General features: G+C 45.4%; 1 protein-coding gene across 4 annotated transcripts in view; it reads left to right on the plus strand.

The window, feature by feature from the left end:
* The window catches only part of LOC109932097 (zinc finger protein 239-like), a 46,103-nt gene that overhangs the window by 22,143 nt on the left and 5,014 nt on the right, over positions 1-18,946 (plus strand). The window contains exons 3-4 of one of the 4 annotated variants that reach the window (XM_048619484.1): positions 2,302-3,604; positions 16,942-16,950. In XM_048619484.1, coding sequence (XP_048475441.1) covers positions 2,394-3,604; positions 16,942-16,950 — 1,220 coding nt within the window. In that variant the 5' untranslated portion in view covers positions 2,302-2,393. Of the gene's footprint in view, positions 1-2,301; positions 3,605-16,653; positions 16,800-16,941; positions 16,951-18,752; positions 18,866-18,946 lie in introns of those variants that run through there. The other 3 variants (XM_048619482.1, XM_048619483.1, XM_020531338.2) reach the window with 3 other exon arrangements.

The following is an 18,946-nucleotide window of genomic DNA, read 5'->3' on the forward strand; positions in this document are numbered from 1 at the left end:
TCAGTGGAGGGGGACTGGTCGGGCCTGCGGGACAGGAAGAAGCGGAGGGCCTTAAGGCCATCTGCATGGGGAATGCAGGTGTAGAGGGACTGGACGTCCATGGTAAAGATGAGGTGTTGGGGACCGGGGAATTGGAAGTTCTGGAGGAGGTGGAGGGCGTGGGTGGTGTCACGGACATAGGTAGGGAGTTCCTGGACCAAGGGAGAGAAAATGGAGTCTAGATAGTTGGAGATCAGTTCGGTGGGGCAGGAGCAGGCGGAGACAATGGGTCGACCAGGGCATTCAGGTTTGTGGATTTTGGGAAGGAGATAGAAGCGGGCAGTGCGAGGTTGGGGAACAATGAGGTTGGAGGCCGTGGATGGGAGGTCACCTGAGGTGATGAGGTTGTGGATGGTTTCGGAGATGATGGTTTGGTGCTCAGGGGTGGGGTCATGATCAAGGGGGCGGTAGGAGGAGGTGTCGGAGAGTTGGCGTCTGGCCTCGGCGATGTAGAGGTTTCACAAGTTTCAAAATCTCCCCTCCCCCTACCGCATCCCAAAACCAGTCCAGCTCGTCCCTGCCTCCCTAACCTGTTCTTCCTCCCACCTATCCCCTCCTCCCACCTCAAGCCGCACCTCCATCTCCTACCGACCAACCTCATCCCGCCCCCTTGACCTGTCCGTCCTCCCTGGACTGACCTATCCCCTTCCTAACTCCCTACCTACACTCACCTTTACTGGCTCCATCCCCGCCTCTTCGACCTGTTTGTTTCCTCTCCACCTATCCTCTCCTCTATCCATCTTCTATCCGCCTCCCACTCTCTCCCTATTTATTTTGGAACCCCCTTCCCCTCCCCCTTTTCTGATGAAGGGTCTAGGCCTGAAACGTCAGCCTCTCTGCTCCTATGATGCTGCTTGGCCTGCTGTGTTCATCCAGCCCTGCACCTTGTTGTGTCGGATTCTCCAGCATCTGCAGTTCCTACTATCTATGAAATATATTATTCATTCACAGGATGAGTGCAGTTAAATCAACCACGTTGGAGTCACATGTAGGCCAGACCAGGTAAGGATGGCAGTTTCCTTCCCTAAAGGACATTAATGAACGTGATGGGTTTGTCCACCAATCAGCAATGGATTCATGGTCATTATCAGACTCTTAATTCCAGGGCTTTTTTAAAAATTGAATTCACATTCGAACCTGGGTCCCCAGAACATTATCTGGGTCACTGGATTAAAGGTCCAGCAACAAGACCACTAGGCCATTGCTGTTTCTCTCTCTACTGCCTGACCTGCTGAATTATTTTCAGGATTTTCTCATTGCAGACTTCCTGCAGCCGCAGTGTTTTGTTATCATAGGTGCTCACAGGACAGAGCTTGGAAACCCAGAGAGAGAAATTAAGCGATGGTTTGTATCTGGGTGGGTGTTGTTTGCAGAGCTGGCTGCACTGTTGGTCTTTTCTCATCAAGTCACAGAATTGTTGGCCTTCTTCTGTACTGTAGTTGCATATTTAGCCTGCCATGCAAATTTGATTATCCTTACTCGCTGTGCTCTCCTCACAGTATAGCAATTTATGTTTTGCTGTAGGAGCTTATTCAATTCCCTTTTGAAAGTCTTTGTTCTGTCAGTTTGAGCTAGACTGGAGATGGAGGAGAAGCTGCTGGGGTTAGCCCCAAAGACTTTGGAATCTATTTGGGCCATACAATGTCCAATGTGAAACTGTTAAAAGGAGGGAGATTCTAGGCAACGTCAGATTGCTAAATTGACACTGTCCATATAAAGTAGGGATATTGTTTTAAGGACAAATAGTGTTGAAGATGCTATCAATTGACTTTGCACAAATATTATTCTTGGATTTGAATATGGAACTTTGAGAGGAACTCTGTAGCATAGCAGATGATGTTTGACCTTTAGAACCACTGCAGTCTGTGTGGTGAAGCTGCTCCCACTGTGCTGTTAGGTAAGGAGTTACAGGATTCTACACAGATGATAAAGGAATGGTGATGTCCTTTAAATCACTAACAACAGTTTAGCTTTATCAGCAGCTTCTCTATCTTTCTCTCTATCTGTCTCTCTGCTTCTTTTCATCCTTCCTCCAAGAGAGGCTAGACTCTGGTATTAGTCTGATGGATTGCAGCTTTCCTTCCCTGAAGGACATCAGTAACTCGGTTTGTTGTTGATAACAACGCCACAGCTTTTACGTCACTTTCTCCTTGTGCTGGCTGCACACATGACCAGATTCATTCAGCTGTACTTCACAATCTGCCTTTGTGTTTTCTGGTTCTCTCTCACTTCATTTTCTCCTGTTTTAAATCAATTTTACAGGGTATTCGAAGGACATGATTTGCAGTCAGAAAGCTAAAACAATACATTACATCAGGATCTGGCACAACTTATTGTAACATCCATATCGTTGCATGTTTAATATGGAAAGCAAAAGCACTGTTCACATTCGAGATAAACCATGGAAATGTGGAGACTGTGAGGAGGGATTCAGATCCCCCTCTGAGCTGGAAACTCATCGGCATAGCCACACAGGAGAGAGGCCGTTCATCTGCCCCGAGTGTGGGAAAGGATTCACTCGCTCATCCAACCTGCTGCAACACCAGCGAGGTCACTCCGGAGAGAGGCCATTCTCCTGCCCCAAGTGTGGGAAAGGATTCATTCATTCAACCAATCTGCTGAGACATCAGCAAATTCACACGAGGGAGGGACCGTTCAGCTGCTCCAAGTGTGGAAAGGGATTCACTCGCTCATCAGGGCTGCTACAACACCAACGGGTTCATGCCGGGAAGAGGCCATTCACCTGCTTCAGATGTGGGAAGGGATTCACTCAGTTCTCCAACCAGCTGAAACATCAGCGAGTTCACACTGAGGACAGACCTTTTCACTGCCCAGAGTGTGGAAAGTGCTTTAAAAGTTCTGGGGACCTGATGCGCCACCGATGTGTTCACGCTGAGGAGAAACCATTCCTGTGTTCTCACTGCGGCTGTGCGTTCAAACGGTCAGAGGAGCTCACTGTGCACCAGCGAAGCCACACCGGAGAGAGACCGTTCAGCTGCGCCGAGTGTGGGAAGAGATTCACTCAGTCATCTGCACTGCTAACACATCAGCGCATTCACACTAGGGAGAAGCCATTCGCCTGCTCAGTTTGTGCAAAGGGTTTCACTGATTTATCAACTTTTCTGAAACACCAGCAAGTTCACACAGACAAGAGACCATTTAAATGTTCAGATTGTGGTAAGTGCTATAAAAGTTCCCGGGAACTGCTGTCCCATCAACGCACTCACACGGATGAGAGACCTTTTAAATGCTCAAACTGTGGGAAACGCTATAAAAGTTCTGGGGAACTGATGCGCCATCAACGTGTTCACACTGACGAGAGACCGTTTAGGTGCAATCACTGTGGGGCTGGGTTCAGGCAATCGTATCTACTCACAGTACACCGGCGAGTGCACACTGGGGAGAAACCATTCACCTGCTCTGAGTGTGGGAAGAGATTCACTCAGTCATCCACCCTGAGGACGCACCAGAGAGTTCACACTGGGGAGAGGCCCTTCACCTGCTTCCAGTGTGAGAAGGCATTCACAACTTCATCTACCCTGCTGAAACACCAGCGAGTTCACCAGTAACTACAGCAATTCCATTTTGCTGTTTATTTCATTGAGGCCTGAACTGTATTGACTCGAGCCTGTTTCTGTTGATGTCAATAATCTCTAGCCCAGGCGTTGGTGTTAATATATTGGATAAAGACAAATAAATCAACCTTTTGTTAAACCAGGGTCTTTTTAATGTCCAATTTGAAATGCTGTCCCAATAAATATGAGGAGTTAATTGAGCTTCTTTGTCACTAAGATTGAGACAATCCAATTAGCTGCTTCCCTCCCCTCCAGTAGCCCATTGGACCAAACTGTTTCTCAGATAATTGCTTGTCTGAGCCCAGGAATTGCATCTTTCTCCATTTGCTCTCAATAGAACCATAAAAAAGTTACTGCGCAGGAAGAGTCTGTTCAGCCCATTGTGTGTGTACTGGCTGAATGAAGTAGTTGCCCACTCTAATCCCACTCACCAGCCACTCAATCAAATTTGGAGATACAATTTCCCATGCACAAAGCCATGCTGACTATCCCTAATCAGTTCTTGCCTTTCCAAATGCTTCTAAATCCTGTCTCTCAGAATCCCCTCCAAGAACTTACTCACCATTGGGATTAAGTTCACTGGTCTGTGGTACCCTGGCTTTTCCTTGCAGCCTTTCTTAGAAAATAGCACAGTATTAGCCATCCTGCAGTTTTCCAGTACCTCACCGTGGCTGTCACTCACCATGCCGTACCTCACTAGAGACCCTGCAATTTCTTCCCTAGCTTCGCACAATGTCCTCGAATTCTGTTGCTCAGGTCCTGGGAATTTACTTACTTTTCTGCATTTTAGAACCTCTAGCACCTCCTCTTTTGTAATGTGGACTCTATTCAAGACATCGCTATTTATTTCCCTGCGATGTCTTTCTCCACGGTAAATACTGACGCAAAATATTGTTTAGGATCTCACCTGTCTCCTGTGGCTCCACACATATACAACTTCGCTGATCTTTAAGGGCTCTGTTCTCTCCCTCGTTACTCTTTTGCCCTCAATAAACTTGGAGAATCTCTCCAGATTCTCCTTTACCTCATCTGCCAAAGCTATGTCATGTCCTCTTTTTGCCCTCCTTATTTCCCTCTTAACTGTAATCCGACACCCTTTTTATGCTCAAGGCATTCACTTGTTCTCAACTGCCCATAGCTGATACATGCCACCTTCTTTTTCTTGACTAATGCCTCATGTCTCTCGTCATCCAGTGTTCCTACTCCTACCAGCTTTGCCCTTCACACTAACAGGAATATGCTGGCTCTGAACTCTTGTTATTTTGATTTTTTAAAGCCTCCCACTTGTCAGGCTTCCCTTTACCTGCAAATAGCCTCCCCCAATCAACTTTTAAAAGCTCCTGTCTAATACCATCAAAATTGGCCTTGTCCCAATTTAGAACTTTAACTTGTGGCCAAGACCTATCCTTTTCCATCACTGTTCTAAATAAATAGTTTTAAAATTGTTCTATTAGCTTTAAATTCTAATAGAAAATGCTCCTCCACTAACACTTCAGTCACTTGCCCTGCCTTATTTCCCAAGAGGTCATGGAGTTTTGTCCCTCCTCTCGTTGAACCATCTACATATTGGTTGAGAGAGTTTTTCTGAACACACTTAAATTCCTCCCCATCCAAGCCCTTAACGCTATGGCAGTCCCAGTCTATGTTTGGAAAGTTAAAATCCCCTATTATTACAACCCTAACATTCTTACAGCTATCTGCGATCTCCTTACATATTTGCTCCTCAGTTTCTTGCTGACTGTTGGGGATGCTACAGTACAGCCCCATCAAATTGTTTCTCAATTTCACCCATACAGCTTCACTGGACGATCCCTCAGGAGTATCCTCTCGAAGTACTGCAGTCATATTTTCCCTAATCATAAACACTACTTGCCTCTCTTGCCTCCCTTTCTATTTTTCAGATAGCATCTGTACCCCTGGAACGTTCAGTTGCCAGTCCTGCCCTTCCCTGAGCCACATTTCTGTAATAGCTATGATATGCCAGTCCCATATTCCCATCCATGCCGAGTTCATCTGCCTTACCTGTTAGGCCACTTGCATTGAAATAAATGCAGTTTCATACCTCGTTCCCTGCTGTGCTCTTGTCTGTCTGATCTATTTAACTTGCTCTCTTTTACTTCTGCACAAGCCTCAACATTCTCTTTTGCCTCACTACTGTTTAGGGTCCCACCCCGCTGCCAGACTAGTTTAAACCCTCTCAAGTGGCATTCAACAGAAATAACAACAAAATACCAGCCAAGGTTCAAATACACCCTTTATGAGAGGCAGAGGAAGTCAGACATTGGCAGACAGGTGATCATAAAGGACAGAGGTGAAACAGAGCAATAGATGGACATGGATTCAGATCCACAGTAAAGGCGCCACATCAATCACAGGACTATGGAACCAGAGCACTGCACAGAAAGATTGAGGTTGTGGATTAATGCTCAAAAATACTCACCTCCCAAGCAATTGCACTGTCTTCAAATCCCCTGCTGGAGCCTGTACCTGGAAAAGATATCAGAAAGCGTGGAGTCAGGGAAAAGAAAATCTTACTGCCTTCAAATCTTACAAATCTCTGGGAAAGGAGACGACAAATCAGAAGTTTCAATTGAGGCTAGAGTGCAGCAGAGACTGGAGTCCAGGGAATATGAAGGAAAGTGGAATTGAGGTCAGAATCAGATCAGCCATGATCCTACAGAATACCAGAATGGCTCAGTGGATCAAAAAGCCTAATCCTGCTCCTATTTCTTATAGCCCAACATGCTCCCTCCAGGATAATCCCCCCGATGAAATTGGCAGTCATTAACTCCAGCTTCTGTGCGCAGAGTAGACATTACCACCACTTGATGAAGCCATGCTCCCTCAGCCCTATTTTACCACGTCCTTCCGAGTACTCTGCAATCTCATCCCTAACGGGTTAGGCAATGGCCTTGTTGTATTAGTGCTAGACTATTAATCCAGAAACTCAGCTAATGTTCTGGGGACTTGGGTTCGAATCCCACCACATCAGATGGTGGAATTTGAATTCAATAAAAAAAATCTGGAATTAAGAATCTACTGATCACCATAAAATCATTGTCGATTATTGGAAAAGCCGATCTGGTTCAGTAATGTCCTTCAGGGAATGAAATCTGCCACCCTCACCTGATCTGGCCTACATGTGACTCCAGACCCACAGCAACGTGGTTTATTCTCAAATAGCCTAGCAGTTGCACCAATTGCTACAAAGTCTCAAAGAAATGAAACCAGATGGATCACCTGGCATCGACCTAGGCACCTGAAAACACAATGGCACCAACTGCCTTGCGAGACCTTGAAAAGTCCTTACTAATATATCTTCCTGTGCCAAAATTGAGAGAGCTGACTCACAGACTAGTCAAGCAACATAGCATACTCATGGAATCATACCTACAGACAATGTCCCAGACATCACCATCACAATCCCTGAAAATGTCCTGTCTCACCAGCAGAGATGGCGGCACAGTGGTTTACAGTCGGGAGGGTGTTGCTCTAGGAGTCCTCAACATTGACTCTGGACCCCATGAAGTCTCATGGCTTCAGGGTAAACATGGGCAAGGAAGCCTCCTGCTGATTACCACACACTGTCCTCCCTCTAATGAATCAGTACTCCTCCATGTTGAACAACACTTGGAGGAAGCACTGAGGATGCTAAGTGCACAAAATGTACTCTGGGTGGGGGATTTCAATGTTCATCACCAACATTGGCTCGGCAGCAGTGCTACTGATCCAGCTGGTCAGGTCCTAAGGGACATAGCTGCTAGACTGGGTCTGCGGCAGGTGGTGAGGGAACCAACAAGAGGGAAAAACATACTTGACCTCATCCTTACCAATCTGCCAGCTGCAGTTGCAGCATTCCATGACAGTATCGGTAAGAGTGACCACTGCACAGTCCTTATGGAGACGAAGTCCAGCCTTCACATTGAGAATAACCTCCATCGTGTTGTGTGGTACTGTCACTGTGATAAATGGGATAGACTTTGCATAGATCTAACAACTCAAGACTGGGCAGCCATGAGGTGCTGTGGGCCATCAATAGCAGCAGAATTGTACACCAGCACAATCTGTAACTTCATGGCCCGGCATAACCCCCACTCAACCATTACCATCAAGCCAGCAGATCAACCCTGGTTCAATGAAGAGTACAGGAGGGTATGCCAGGAATAGCACCAGGCATTACTGAAGATGAGGTGTCAACCTGGTGAAGCCACCAAACAGGACTACTTGCACGCCAAACAGCGAAAGCAGCAAGTGATAGACAGAGCTAAGCGATCCCACAACCAATGGATCAGATATGAGCCCTGCATTCCTGTCATATCCAGTCTTAATTGGTGGTGGACAATTAAACAACTCACTGGAGGAGGAGGCGGCTCCACAAATAGCGCCATCCTCAATGATGGAAGAGCCCAGCACAAAAGATAAAGCTGAAGCTTTTGCAGCAATCTTCAGCCAGAAGTGGAGAATCCATCTCGGCCTCATCGTTGGTATCCAGCATTACAGACATCAGTCTTCAGCCATTTTGATTCACTTCACGTGATATCAAGAAATGGGTGAAGACACCGGATGCTGCAAAGGCTACAGGCCCTGACAACATTCTGGCAACAGTACTGAAGACTTTTGATCCAGAACTTGCCACTCCCCTAGCCAAGCTGTTCCAGTACAGTTGCAACAGTCGGGTATCTACCTGGCAATGTGGAAAATTGCCCAAGTATGTCCTGTACACAAAAAGCAGGACAAATCCAACCTGGCCAATTACCGCCCCATCAGTCTACTCTGAATTATGAGTAAAGTGACGGAAGGTATCATCAACAGTGCTATCAAGCAGCAACTACTCAGCAAAAACCTGCTCAGTGATGCCCAGTTTGGGTTCTGCCAGGGCCACTCAGCTCCTGATCTCATGACAGCCTCGGTTCAATCATGGACAAAAGAGCTGAATTCCAGAGGTGAGGTGAGAGTGACAGCCCTTGACATCAAGGCTGCATTTGACAAGGTGTGGCATCAAGGAGCCCGAGCAAAACTGGAATCAATGGATATCAGAGGGCAAACTCTCTGGTGTTTGGAGTCATACCTGACACGTAGGAAAATGGTCGTCATTGTTGGAGATCAATCACCTCAGCTCCAGGACATCGCTGCAGGAGTTCCTCAGAGTAGTGTCCTTGGCTCAACCATCTTCAGTTGCTTCATCAATGACCTTCCCTCCATCATAAGGTTAGAAGTGGGGATGTTCACCAATGATTGCACAATGTTCAGCACCATTCACAACTCCTCAGATACTGAAGCAGTCCATGTTCAAATGCAACAAGATCTGGACAATATCCAGGCTTGGGCTGACAAGTGGCAAGTAACATTCATGCCACACAAATGGCTATGACCATCATGAATAAGAGACAATCTAACCATCACCCCTTGGCATTCAATGGTGTTACCATCACTGAATCCCCCACTATCAACATCCTGGGGATTACCATTGACCAAAAACTCAACTGGACTCACCACATAAATGCAGTGGTTATAAGAGCATACCAGAAGCTAGGAATACTGCAGCGAATAACTCACCTCCTGACTCCTCAAAGCTTATCGACCATCTACAAGGCACAAGTCAGGAGTGTGATGGAATACTCCCCACTTTCCTGGAGGAGTGCAGCCCCAACAACACTTGAGAAGCTTGACACCATCCAGGACAAAGCAGCTCACTTGATTGGCACTACATCCACAAGCATCCACTCCCTCCACCCCCAACGTTCAGTAGCAGCAGTGTGTACTATCTACAAGATGCACTGCAGAAATTCACAAAAGATCCTCAGACAGCACCTTCCAAATCCAAGACCACTTCCACCTAGAAGGTCAGGGGCAGCAGATATATGGGAACACCACCACTTCCAACTTCCCCTCCAAGTCACTCACCATCCTTACTTGGAAATATATTGCCGTTCCTTCACTGTCACTGGGTAAAAATGCTGGAATTCCCTGCCTAAGGGCTTTGTGGGTCAACCCACAGCAGGTGGACTGCAGGAGTTGAAGAAGGCAGTTCACCACCACCTTCTCAAGGGCAACTAGGGAGGGGCAATAAATGCTGGCGAGCCAGCAACGCCCATGTCGCACAGGCCAGCAAGCAACACCCATGTCCCACAAATGAATAAAAAAAAAATAATGGACTTGACAATCTTACTAATGATCGAGGTCAGGGTGCCTGTCCTATAGTTTCTTTTCTTCTGCCTCCCTCCCTTCTCAAACAGAGGTGTTACACTAACCATTTTCCAGCTCTCTGGGACCCTCCCTGACTCCAGTGATTCCTGAAAGATCACCACCAATACATTTACAATCTCCTCAGCTACCTCCTTCAGAACTTTGATGTGTAGTGCAACAGGTCTGGGTGATTTATCCACTTTCAAACTTTTCAGTTTTGCCAGCACCTTAGCCTTAGTAATGGCCATGACACTCACCACTGTCCCATGATTCTCTTCAAATTCTGATGCTGCTGGTGTCTTCCACTGTGAAAACCGATGCAAAGTACCTGTTCAGTTCCTCCGCCATTGCTTTGTTTCCTATTAGTACTTCTCCGGCCTCTTTTTCAGTGGTCCAATGTCTTGCCTCTCTCTTACCTTTTATATATCCAAAAAAACTCTTGCAACTTTTTTTTATATTACTAGCTAGCTTACTGTCAAATTTCATCTTCGCCCTCCTTACAGATGTTTTAGTCATCCTCTGCTGGTTTTTAAAGGTTTACCACTAATCTTCACCACATTGTTGCTTTTTCTTTTGCTTTTATGCTGTCCCTGACTTCCTCTGTCAGCCATGGTTGCCTCATCCTCCCTTTAGTATGCTTCTTCCTTGGAATGAATTTATGCTGTGCCTTCCGAATTACCCCTAAAAACTATTGATGCTCCACCGTCTTCCCTGCTTAGCTTCTCTTCCAATCAATTCTGGCCAGCTTCTCTTTTATCTTTGTAGTTACCTTTACTCAGTTGTAATACCGTTACATCTGATTCTGTCTTTTCCTTTTCAAACTGCAGGGTGAATTCTGTCATATTATGGTCACAAGCCTTAGGGGTTCCTTCACCTTCAGTTCTTTAATTGTGTATGCCTCATTATACATCACCGAATCCAGAATTGCCTGTCCCCTAGTGGGCTCAACTACAAGTTACTCCAAAAAACCATCTTGTACACATTCTGTGAATTCCTTTACTTGAGATCTGCTACCGACCTGATTTTTCTAGTTTACCTGCATATTGAAGACCCCCATTATTATTGTAAGAGTCACTGAAACTGAAACAGCAGGATTCAGTCTGTCCTTTTAAAATAACAGCAGTCAGTGAAGTTTTCAATATAGTTTCATCACAGCCCTGAGGTGACCCGTTTCAAGCCAGCATCAACATTTACTTGTCTTTATATTGCACTTTTAACATTGAGCAATAGTAGGTCAGAGACGAGGAATTCCACAGTAACTCACCTCGAAACCTTTGACCTCTACCTTCTGTAAGGGCAACGGTCACAGATTCATGGGAACATCAGCAGATTTAAGTAACCCTGCAAGATATTCACCATCCTAACTTGGAAATATATTCACTGTTGCTGTGTAAAAATCCTGGAACACCCTAACAGCAATGTGAATGTCTCTACACCATGTGGACTGCAGTAGTTCAAGAAGACAGCTCAGCATCACTATCTGCAGGTCAATTAGGGATGGGCAATAAATACTGGCCTAGCCAGCAATACCCATATCTCATGGATGAATAAGAAAAATTGATTAATCTATGCATTTAAACAGTAGATTGAAGAGTTCACAAGAGATGTTAAGTCCTGGTATAATTACAACGAATGTTTGATACACAAATAAAATGCTATCTGCAGTGTGTTACCAGGAATTCCCCATTTTATTGATGTGTACATGTCAGTTACAAGGACTTCATCTTCGTCCTCCACACTGTTAACTGTATCTCTCAATTTGATAATCGGTTAATTTCTAAATAAAACAGTTTATCACCTCCTCATGACTTGTTCAGTCAGCAAAGGAATTAAGATTTAATGAGCTCAGCTACTATGTTTTATTAATTTTAAATTTGTGTTTGCAGTTTATTGGAATTCTTCCCCCAAATTTAAAAATTTTTAAAATCAGATTTCTGATGTCCAAACTTCTACAAATTGTTAGCAACAGTAGGCTTAGTACTATCAGTGGAACTGGAACACCACTTCCCAACTTTGACTGTCTTGAGTAGCTACTCTTAGCTGCTATTCATCGATTTCTGTTTAGTATCAAGCTTGCCATCCATCACAGTATGATTGATGTACAAGGTGAACCTGATCAGGCTGTGTGGACTGAAGAGCCAGGCAGCAGAATGGATGGAAAGATCAAAACAGAATCATAGAATTGTGATGCAGAAGGAGGCCAGTCTCCCCATTGTATCTGCACTGGCTCTCCAAATGAGCAACGTGACCGGTATCATTCTCTTGTCTTTCCACTTAGCCCTGCAAATTGTTTCTGTTCACATAATTATCTGATCCTGACTTGAATGTCTCACTAAAAGATGCTGATATCACACTTCCAGGAAGTGCATTCCAGATCCTAACTATTCACAGTGAGAAAGGTTTCCCTCACCTTGTATTTGCTTCTTTTGAATTTCACTTTCAAGTTATGCCCTTTGGTTCTCAATCCATTTATAAACAGAAACAGTTTCTCCCTATATCCTGCATCTAGACCACTCATGATTTTGAAAACTTCAATCAAATCATCTTTCAGCATTCTCTTGTCATGAAAATTGTCCAAATTTCTTTGCACTATAACAAATTCCTCATCCCTGGAACCATTCCTGTAAACCTCTTCTGCACTCTTCCAATCAGTTCCTATTCTTGCTGATGTGTGACACCCAGAACTGTACACAATATTCAAACTGAGGTCTAACTAGTGCCTTACCCAAGCTGAGCATAATTTCTTCTAACCTATGCCCCTAGTAATAAAGCCTAGGATACTTCAAATTTCATTAATGGCTCTGACTACCTATTCTGCCATCTTTAATAACGTATTCACATATACATTTAGGTCCAAGTTGTAGAGCTGGATGAACACAGCAGGCCCATCAGCATCAGAGGAGCAGAAAGGCTGACGTTTCAGGCCTAGACCCTTCTTCAGAAGTGGGGGAGGGGAAGGGGGTTCTGAAATAAATAGGTAGAGAGGGGGAGGCAGTTAGAAGATGGATAGAGGAGAAGATAGGTGGAGAGGAGACAGACAGGTCAAAGAGGTGGGGATGGAGCCAGTAAAGGAGAGTGTAGGTGGGGAGTTAGGGAGGGGATAGGTCAGTCCAGGGAGGATGAACAGGTTGGCGGGATGAGGTTAGTAGATAGGAGATGGGGGTGCGGCTTGAGGTGGGAGGAGGGGATAGGTGGGAGGAAGGACAGGTTAGGGAGGCGGGGACGAGCTGGGCTGGTTTTGGGATGCGGTAGGGGAAGGGGAGATTTTGAAGCTTGTGAAGTCCACATTGATACCATTGGGCTGCAGGTTTCCCAAGTGGAATATGAGGTGCTGTTCCTGCAACCTTCGGGTAGCATCGTTGTGGCACTGCAGGAGGCCCAGGATGGACATGTCATCTGAGGAATGGGAGGGGGAGTTGAAATGGTTCGCGACTGGGAGGTGCAGTTGTTTAGTGCGAACCGAGCACAGCTGTTCTGCAAAGCGGTCCCCAAGCCTCCACTTGTTGATGGGACATTAGTTCCCTGGAACCTATAAAGCACTTGCCACGTTCTAGGCATATCAGAGGTCTCTCCCTAGTATGATCTTAGTGATGTTTCAAGAGGGTGAATGACTGAATTAATCTGTTCCCATGCATGGAGAAAGTGAACTGCCTCTTTCTATTGTGAGTGCACCAGTGTACAGTGAGTTGCGATGATCACCTGAACACACTTCTGCACTGAGAACGCATCGACGTTTCTCATCAATGAGAATGCATTGATGGGACATCAGGGCCCCAGAGCCTGCATAGCACTGGGGCCCTGCATAGTCTTGGCATTTAAAAGGTCTTTTACCAGTTAAACTCTCTGGTGTCTCAGTAGTTTATCTGACAGACTGAACTCCTCCATACACTCAGAGTAGGTGAACAGCATCTCCCCATTGTCAACTTGTTTGCGTGTCTGCAGGTGGGACAACAAGTAAATCCCCTATACTCAACAGGTGAATGAGATATCCCCAGGTTGAATTTTCTGGTGGGTCAGCAGGATGGATAACTGAGTGAATTGCTTCCCACACTCAACAGCTGAATGACCTGTTCATAGTGTGAATGCATTAATGCATTTCCAGCTTTGATGAGTAATGAAATTCCTATTCATAGTGCCCAAATTTCCAGAGGTTCTCCTGTGTATTGACATATGTGAACTGGCTGCTGCCTTGCAGTTTTCAAATGCTATGCTATGTTATTCTAATGACAACGAATTGGACACTCCATCAGATCCTGATGTCTTCAGTTTCACAACTGCAAATTCTCACCATTTCTTAGGCTGTAAAATTGATCTAAAGCAGAAAAAAGTGAGAGACAATTCATGAAAACACAAAGGCAAATTGTAAAATTAAGCTGAATGAATCCGATAATCTGTGTGAACAGATTTAGAAGGGTGTTTCGAATGACTAGGTTTGGTGCTGTGAGAAAGAAAGTTCCAGGATGTTGACCGGGATGTCAGTGAATGGTGAGTGATATCGTTCCAAGTCAAAGTGGTGTGTGGCTTGGAGGGAGACTTGTAGGTGGTGATGTTATCATGAAACTGCTGCACTTCTTTTCTAGCTGGTAGCGGTTATAGGTTTAGGTATGTTGGAGGAGCCTTGGTGAGTTATTCCATGACTTCTTGTGCAGCGTACACTGCGCTGCTACTGTGCATTAATGGTGAAGGGAACAATTGCTGAAGGGAGTGGATGGATTGGCAATCACATTTTGTCTTAGATGGTGTCAAGCTTCTTTAGTGTTGTTGGAGCTGCACTTATCGGGATGAGTGGAGAATATTTGATCATATGCCTGCCTTGATGATTATGAATAGGCATTGGGGAGACAGGAAGAGATTTATTTCCACCAAAAATCTGAGCTTCTGACCTATTTTTGCAGCCACAGCATACATATGGTTGGTCCAGGCAGTTTCTGGTCAATGCTAATCCCCAGGATGCTGCTACATTTGTATATAATTATTATTCGTGTTTTCAGTACAAAGAAGGTGTGCCTGGCTCCTCTGATGTGATTGTCATTAAGGCGATGGCTTTCAATAAAATTTGATTGATTGATTTTGTTTTATTGTCACGTGTGCCAAAATACAGTGAAAAGCTTTGTTTACGAATGGTACAGGCAGATCACACCAAGCAAATGATGTACAGATCAAAAAAACTTAGAGGCATACAGGTTACATTGCAGGTTACATTATTTGAGGCTAGAGTCCATTCAACAGTCTGATAATGGCTGGAAAGAAGCTGTTCCTGAACCTGCTTGTGCGTGTGTTCAGGCTTCTATATCTTCTGCCTGAAGGACGAGGTTGTAGGAGATCATTACCGGGGTGCGGTGGTCATCAATGATGTTGGCCGCCTTTCAGCAGCAGCGAGCCATGTAAATAGAGTCCATGGATGGAAGGTTGGCTTCCGTGATGGTCTGGGCTGTGCACACCACCTTTTGTAGTTTCTTACGGTCCTGGGCAGAGCAGTTGACATACCAGGCCATTAGGCACCTGGACAGTATGCTTTCAATGGTGCATCTGTAGAAGTTAGTGAGGGACCTTATGGACATGCCAAATTTCCTGAGCTGCCTGAGAAAGAAGAGGTTCTGTTGTGCCTCTGTTGCATTTACATTGGAAGTCCTTGATGTTCTTCTCTCTTTCAACCTCAGTTCCATTGATGTAGATGGGGGCATGTTCTCCTCCTTTCTTTCTGAAGTCAATGATCAGTTCTTCAGTTTTGCCGATGTTGAGAGACAGATTGTTTTCACTGCACCATGTCACTAAGCCCTCTATCTCCCTTCTGTATTTTGACCCTTCGTTGTTAGATATCCATCCTACTACAGTGGTGTCATCAGCAAACTTGTAGATGGCGTTCGTTCGGAATTTGGCAACACAGTCGTAGGTGTACAGGGAACATAGAAGGGGGCTGAGGACACATCCCTGGGAGACTCCACTGTTGAGTGTTATTGTGAAGGAGGTGCAGTTACCTATCCTCACTGATTGCGGCCTATGGGTCAGAAAGCTGAGGATCCAGTTGCAGACGGTGGAGCTGAGACCAAGGTCATGCAGTTTTGAGATCAGTCTGGAGGGGATAATGGTGTGGAAGACGGATGTTCAGATGTTCCAGGGATGAGTGTAGGGCTAGGGTTATGGCGTCCTCTGTGGACCTGTTATGTCAGTAGGCAAACTGAGGGGGTTGAGGCAGGTTGGGAGACTGGAGTTGATGTGAGCCATGACCAGCCTCTCGAAGCACTTCATGATTATTGAAGTCGGAGTCACTGGGCAGTAGTCATTAAGGCATACTGGATGTGTTTTCTTGGGTACGGAGATGATGGTGGTCTTCTTGAAGCAGGTGGGTACTTTGGCTTGTAGGAGGGAGAAGCTGAAGTTTTTGGTGAATACCTCCGCCAGTTGGTCCACATAGAATCTGAGTGCTCAGCTGGGGACACCATCCAGGCCTGTCATTTTCCTCGTTTTGACTCTCAGGAAGGCTGATCTGACTTATGAAGCGGTGACAGAGGGAACAGTGAGTCTGGGGCTGTCGGGGAAGGTGTTGCCACACCGGTGGCATTCTGCTGAAACCAAGCATAGAAAGCATTTAGTATGTCAGGGAGGGATGTGTCATTGTCCACTATCTTACACTGTTTCATTTTGTATCCCGTAATGTCGTTTAGGCCTTGCCATAGATGGCGGGAGTCTGTTTGGTAGGCATATCAGTTTTATTATTTAGCCTTTCAGGCGTGTATCCTACTGCAGCAAAATAAATCAGGATACGAGACTTTGAGAATTCAATGACTGTTTTCCAGCATGCTCAGCTGTGGGGTAAATCCCCAAACAGGAGCGCAATTGCGCAGGTGCAGTGTCCTGCTGTGTATGGAGCATGCGCAGAGACCGTTCGGGCGACGGGCGGAGGGGTTTCTTTCTCAGATCCGCAAATGGTGAGAATGAGGCGACACCGAGGGAGCGATAGATCCGGTTGATGAATGGGAGGCTTCGTAAACATTTTGTGTAAGTCCCAGAGCCTGAAATAGATTTTTTTCTGGTCTTGTTGTTTGCATAGAGTGAGGCCGCAGTTTCCAGTGTTAGGCCCCAGTTAATGGCCGCCATTTTTAATAACAGCGGGGCGCATGCGCGGCTGCCATGTTTTTAGAGAGCAATTGTTCCAATGACAGATTCCAAAGAGTAGATTCAGAAAGACCACATCTTGTCCATGAAGCTGCATTAGTCTTTGAGACCCAGTGTCTTATTGCTGAAGCAGAGCGGTGGTAGAGAAGGCAAGAAAGAGAGGCAGGTTACGTTCTCCTGATCCCATGACCTTGTCTCGCGTCCAGCGTCCTATATCCAATCACAGCTCTGTTCAGTGGTGGCTTTTATTAGAGGAGGATTTTCAGAAAGAGAAGGGAAAATTGAACATCAAATCAAAATCTGAGTGTCATGCTCGTACTTACACAAACTCTCACACTCACTTAAGCAATCACACACTAACACACACCAATGCACTACTGCAAGCAAGCAAACACTCTGTCACTTTGACGTACTCATGCACATTCTCACTTACATACACACCTATACAATCACACGAGCAATCTAACATGTACACATACACACTCACACCCACTCATCTCACATTCACCTCACACTAATACACATGCACACTCACACCCTCTCACACTTATTCAGACATAGACACTCACTCTCACACTTCATACACTCATCTCTCACACTCATTCTCACCACACTGTTACTGTTACAATCTCTCATACTCCCTTACTCTCTCGTGTGTGCACTCTCAGAATCACTCTCATTCAACCACATTCACTGACACTCATTCACTTTCACGCAGTCTCACACATACACACACCCAAATGCAAACATGCGCTCTCATTCACACACTGACAACCACTAATGAGACACCCTTGTACACACTGTGTTACTTATGCTCGCAGACACATTTGTGCAGACATGCTGTCACATGCACACGCAATCACACACTCCTCTGATATCATACATATTCAGAGATTCACACTCACCTAAATATTCACTGTCACACACTCAGCTGTGCTCTCTTTCACACGTGCGCTCTCACGCATATGCATGTACACACTCATTCACTTACTCACTTGCACACCCAGATGCGTACATTCACGCAGACACACCCATGCTCACTCTTACACACCCATGCAGTTACAAACCCATATACACTTGCACATACACTGATACTTTCACGTGCTGTCACACACTCTTGCTCGCTCTCACACACACTTACACTTACAAACTCACGCACATTCATGACCACTCTTACATCTAGAATAACAGTTACCTGAGAATGAATTACTGACTGGAATCTAATCAAGGGATCTGAGTGAGTAACAGATACCTGTGAGTTATAGTCTGGAATCTAATTGAGGAGATTGAACAGATACCCAGGAGAGAGTTACAGACTGGAATCTAATCGAGACAACACAGTGTGGAGCTGGAGGAACATGGCAGGCTAGGCAGCATCAGAGGAGCAGGAAAATTGACGTTTCGGTTCGGGACCCTTTTATCTGAAGAAGTCCAGATTATTGCTGGACTGTTAATCCAAAGACCCAGATAACATTCTGGGGACCAGGGTTCGAAACCCACCATGGTAGATGGTGGAATTTGAATTCAATAAATATCTGGAATTAAGAATCCAATGATGACTGTGACTCCGTTGCTGATTGTTGGAAAAACCCATCTGATTCGCGAATGTCCTTCAGGGAAGGAAACTGTCCTCCTTACCTGGTCTGGCCTACATATGACTCCAGACCCACAGCAAAGTGGTTGACTGTTAACAGCCGTCAGGGCAATTAGGAATGGGCAATAAAGGCTGCCTAGCTAGCAACACCCTCATCCTGTGAGTGAATAAAGGAAAAAAAAAATCCACTTCTGGATTAACTATTTTTTGCCTTAACCCTGCAAACAAAACTGCACCTGAAGGTGACGGTGATGATGATGACGACGATGACACCCCTCAGCCCCTGCATTAACGACAGAGCTCTCTCAGAACATCCTCCCCCATGAAGTCGTCTTGATAATTTTTTCAAGATAAGGTGATAAATTTACTGTTACTTCATGACTACATGTGAATTAGACATTTGTTCAAACTATGCTATCCTTTGTATTGCACTTTT

The sequence above is a fragment of the Rhincodon typus genome, chromosome 43 (assembly GCF_021869965.1).
Source record: "Rhincodon typus isolate 14 chromosome 43, sRhiTyp1.1, whole genome shotgun sequence".
Taxonomy (NCBI): Eukaryota; Metazoa; Chordata; class Chondrichthyes; order Orectolobiformes; family Rhincodontidae; genus Rhincodon; species Rhincodon typus.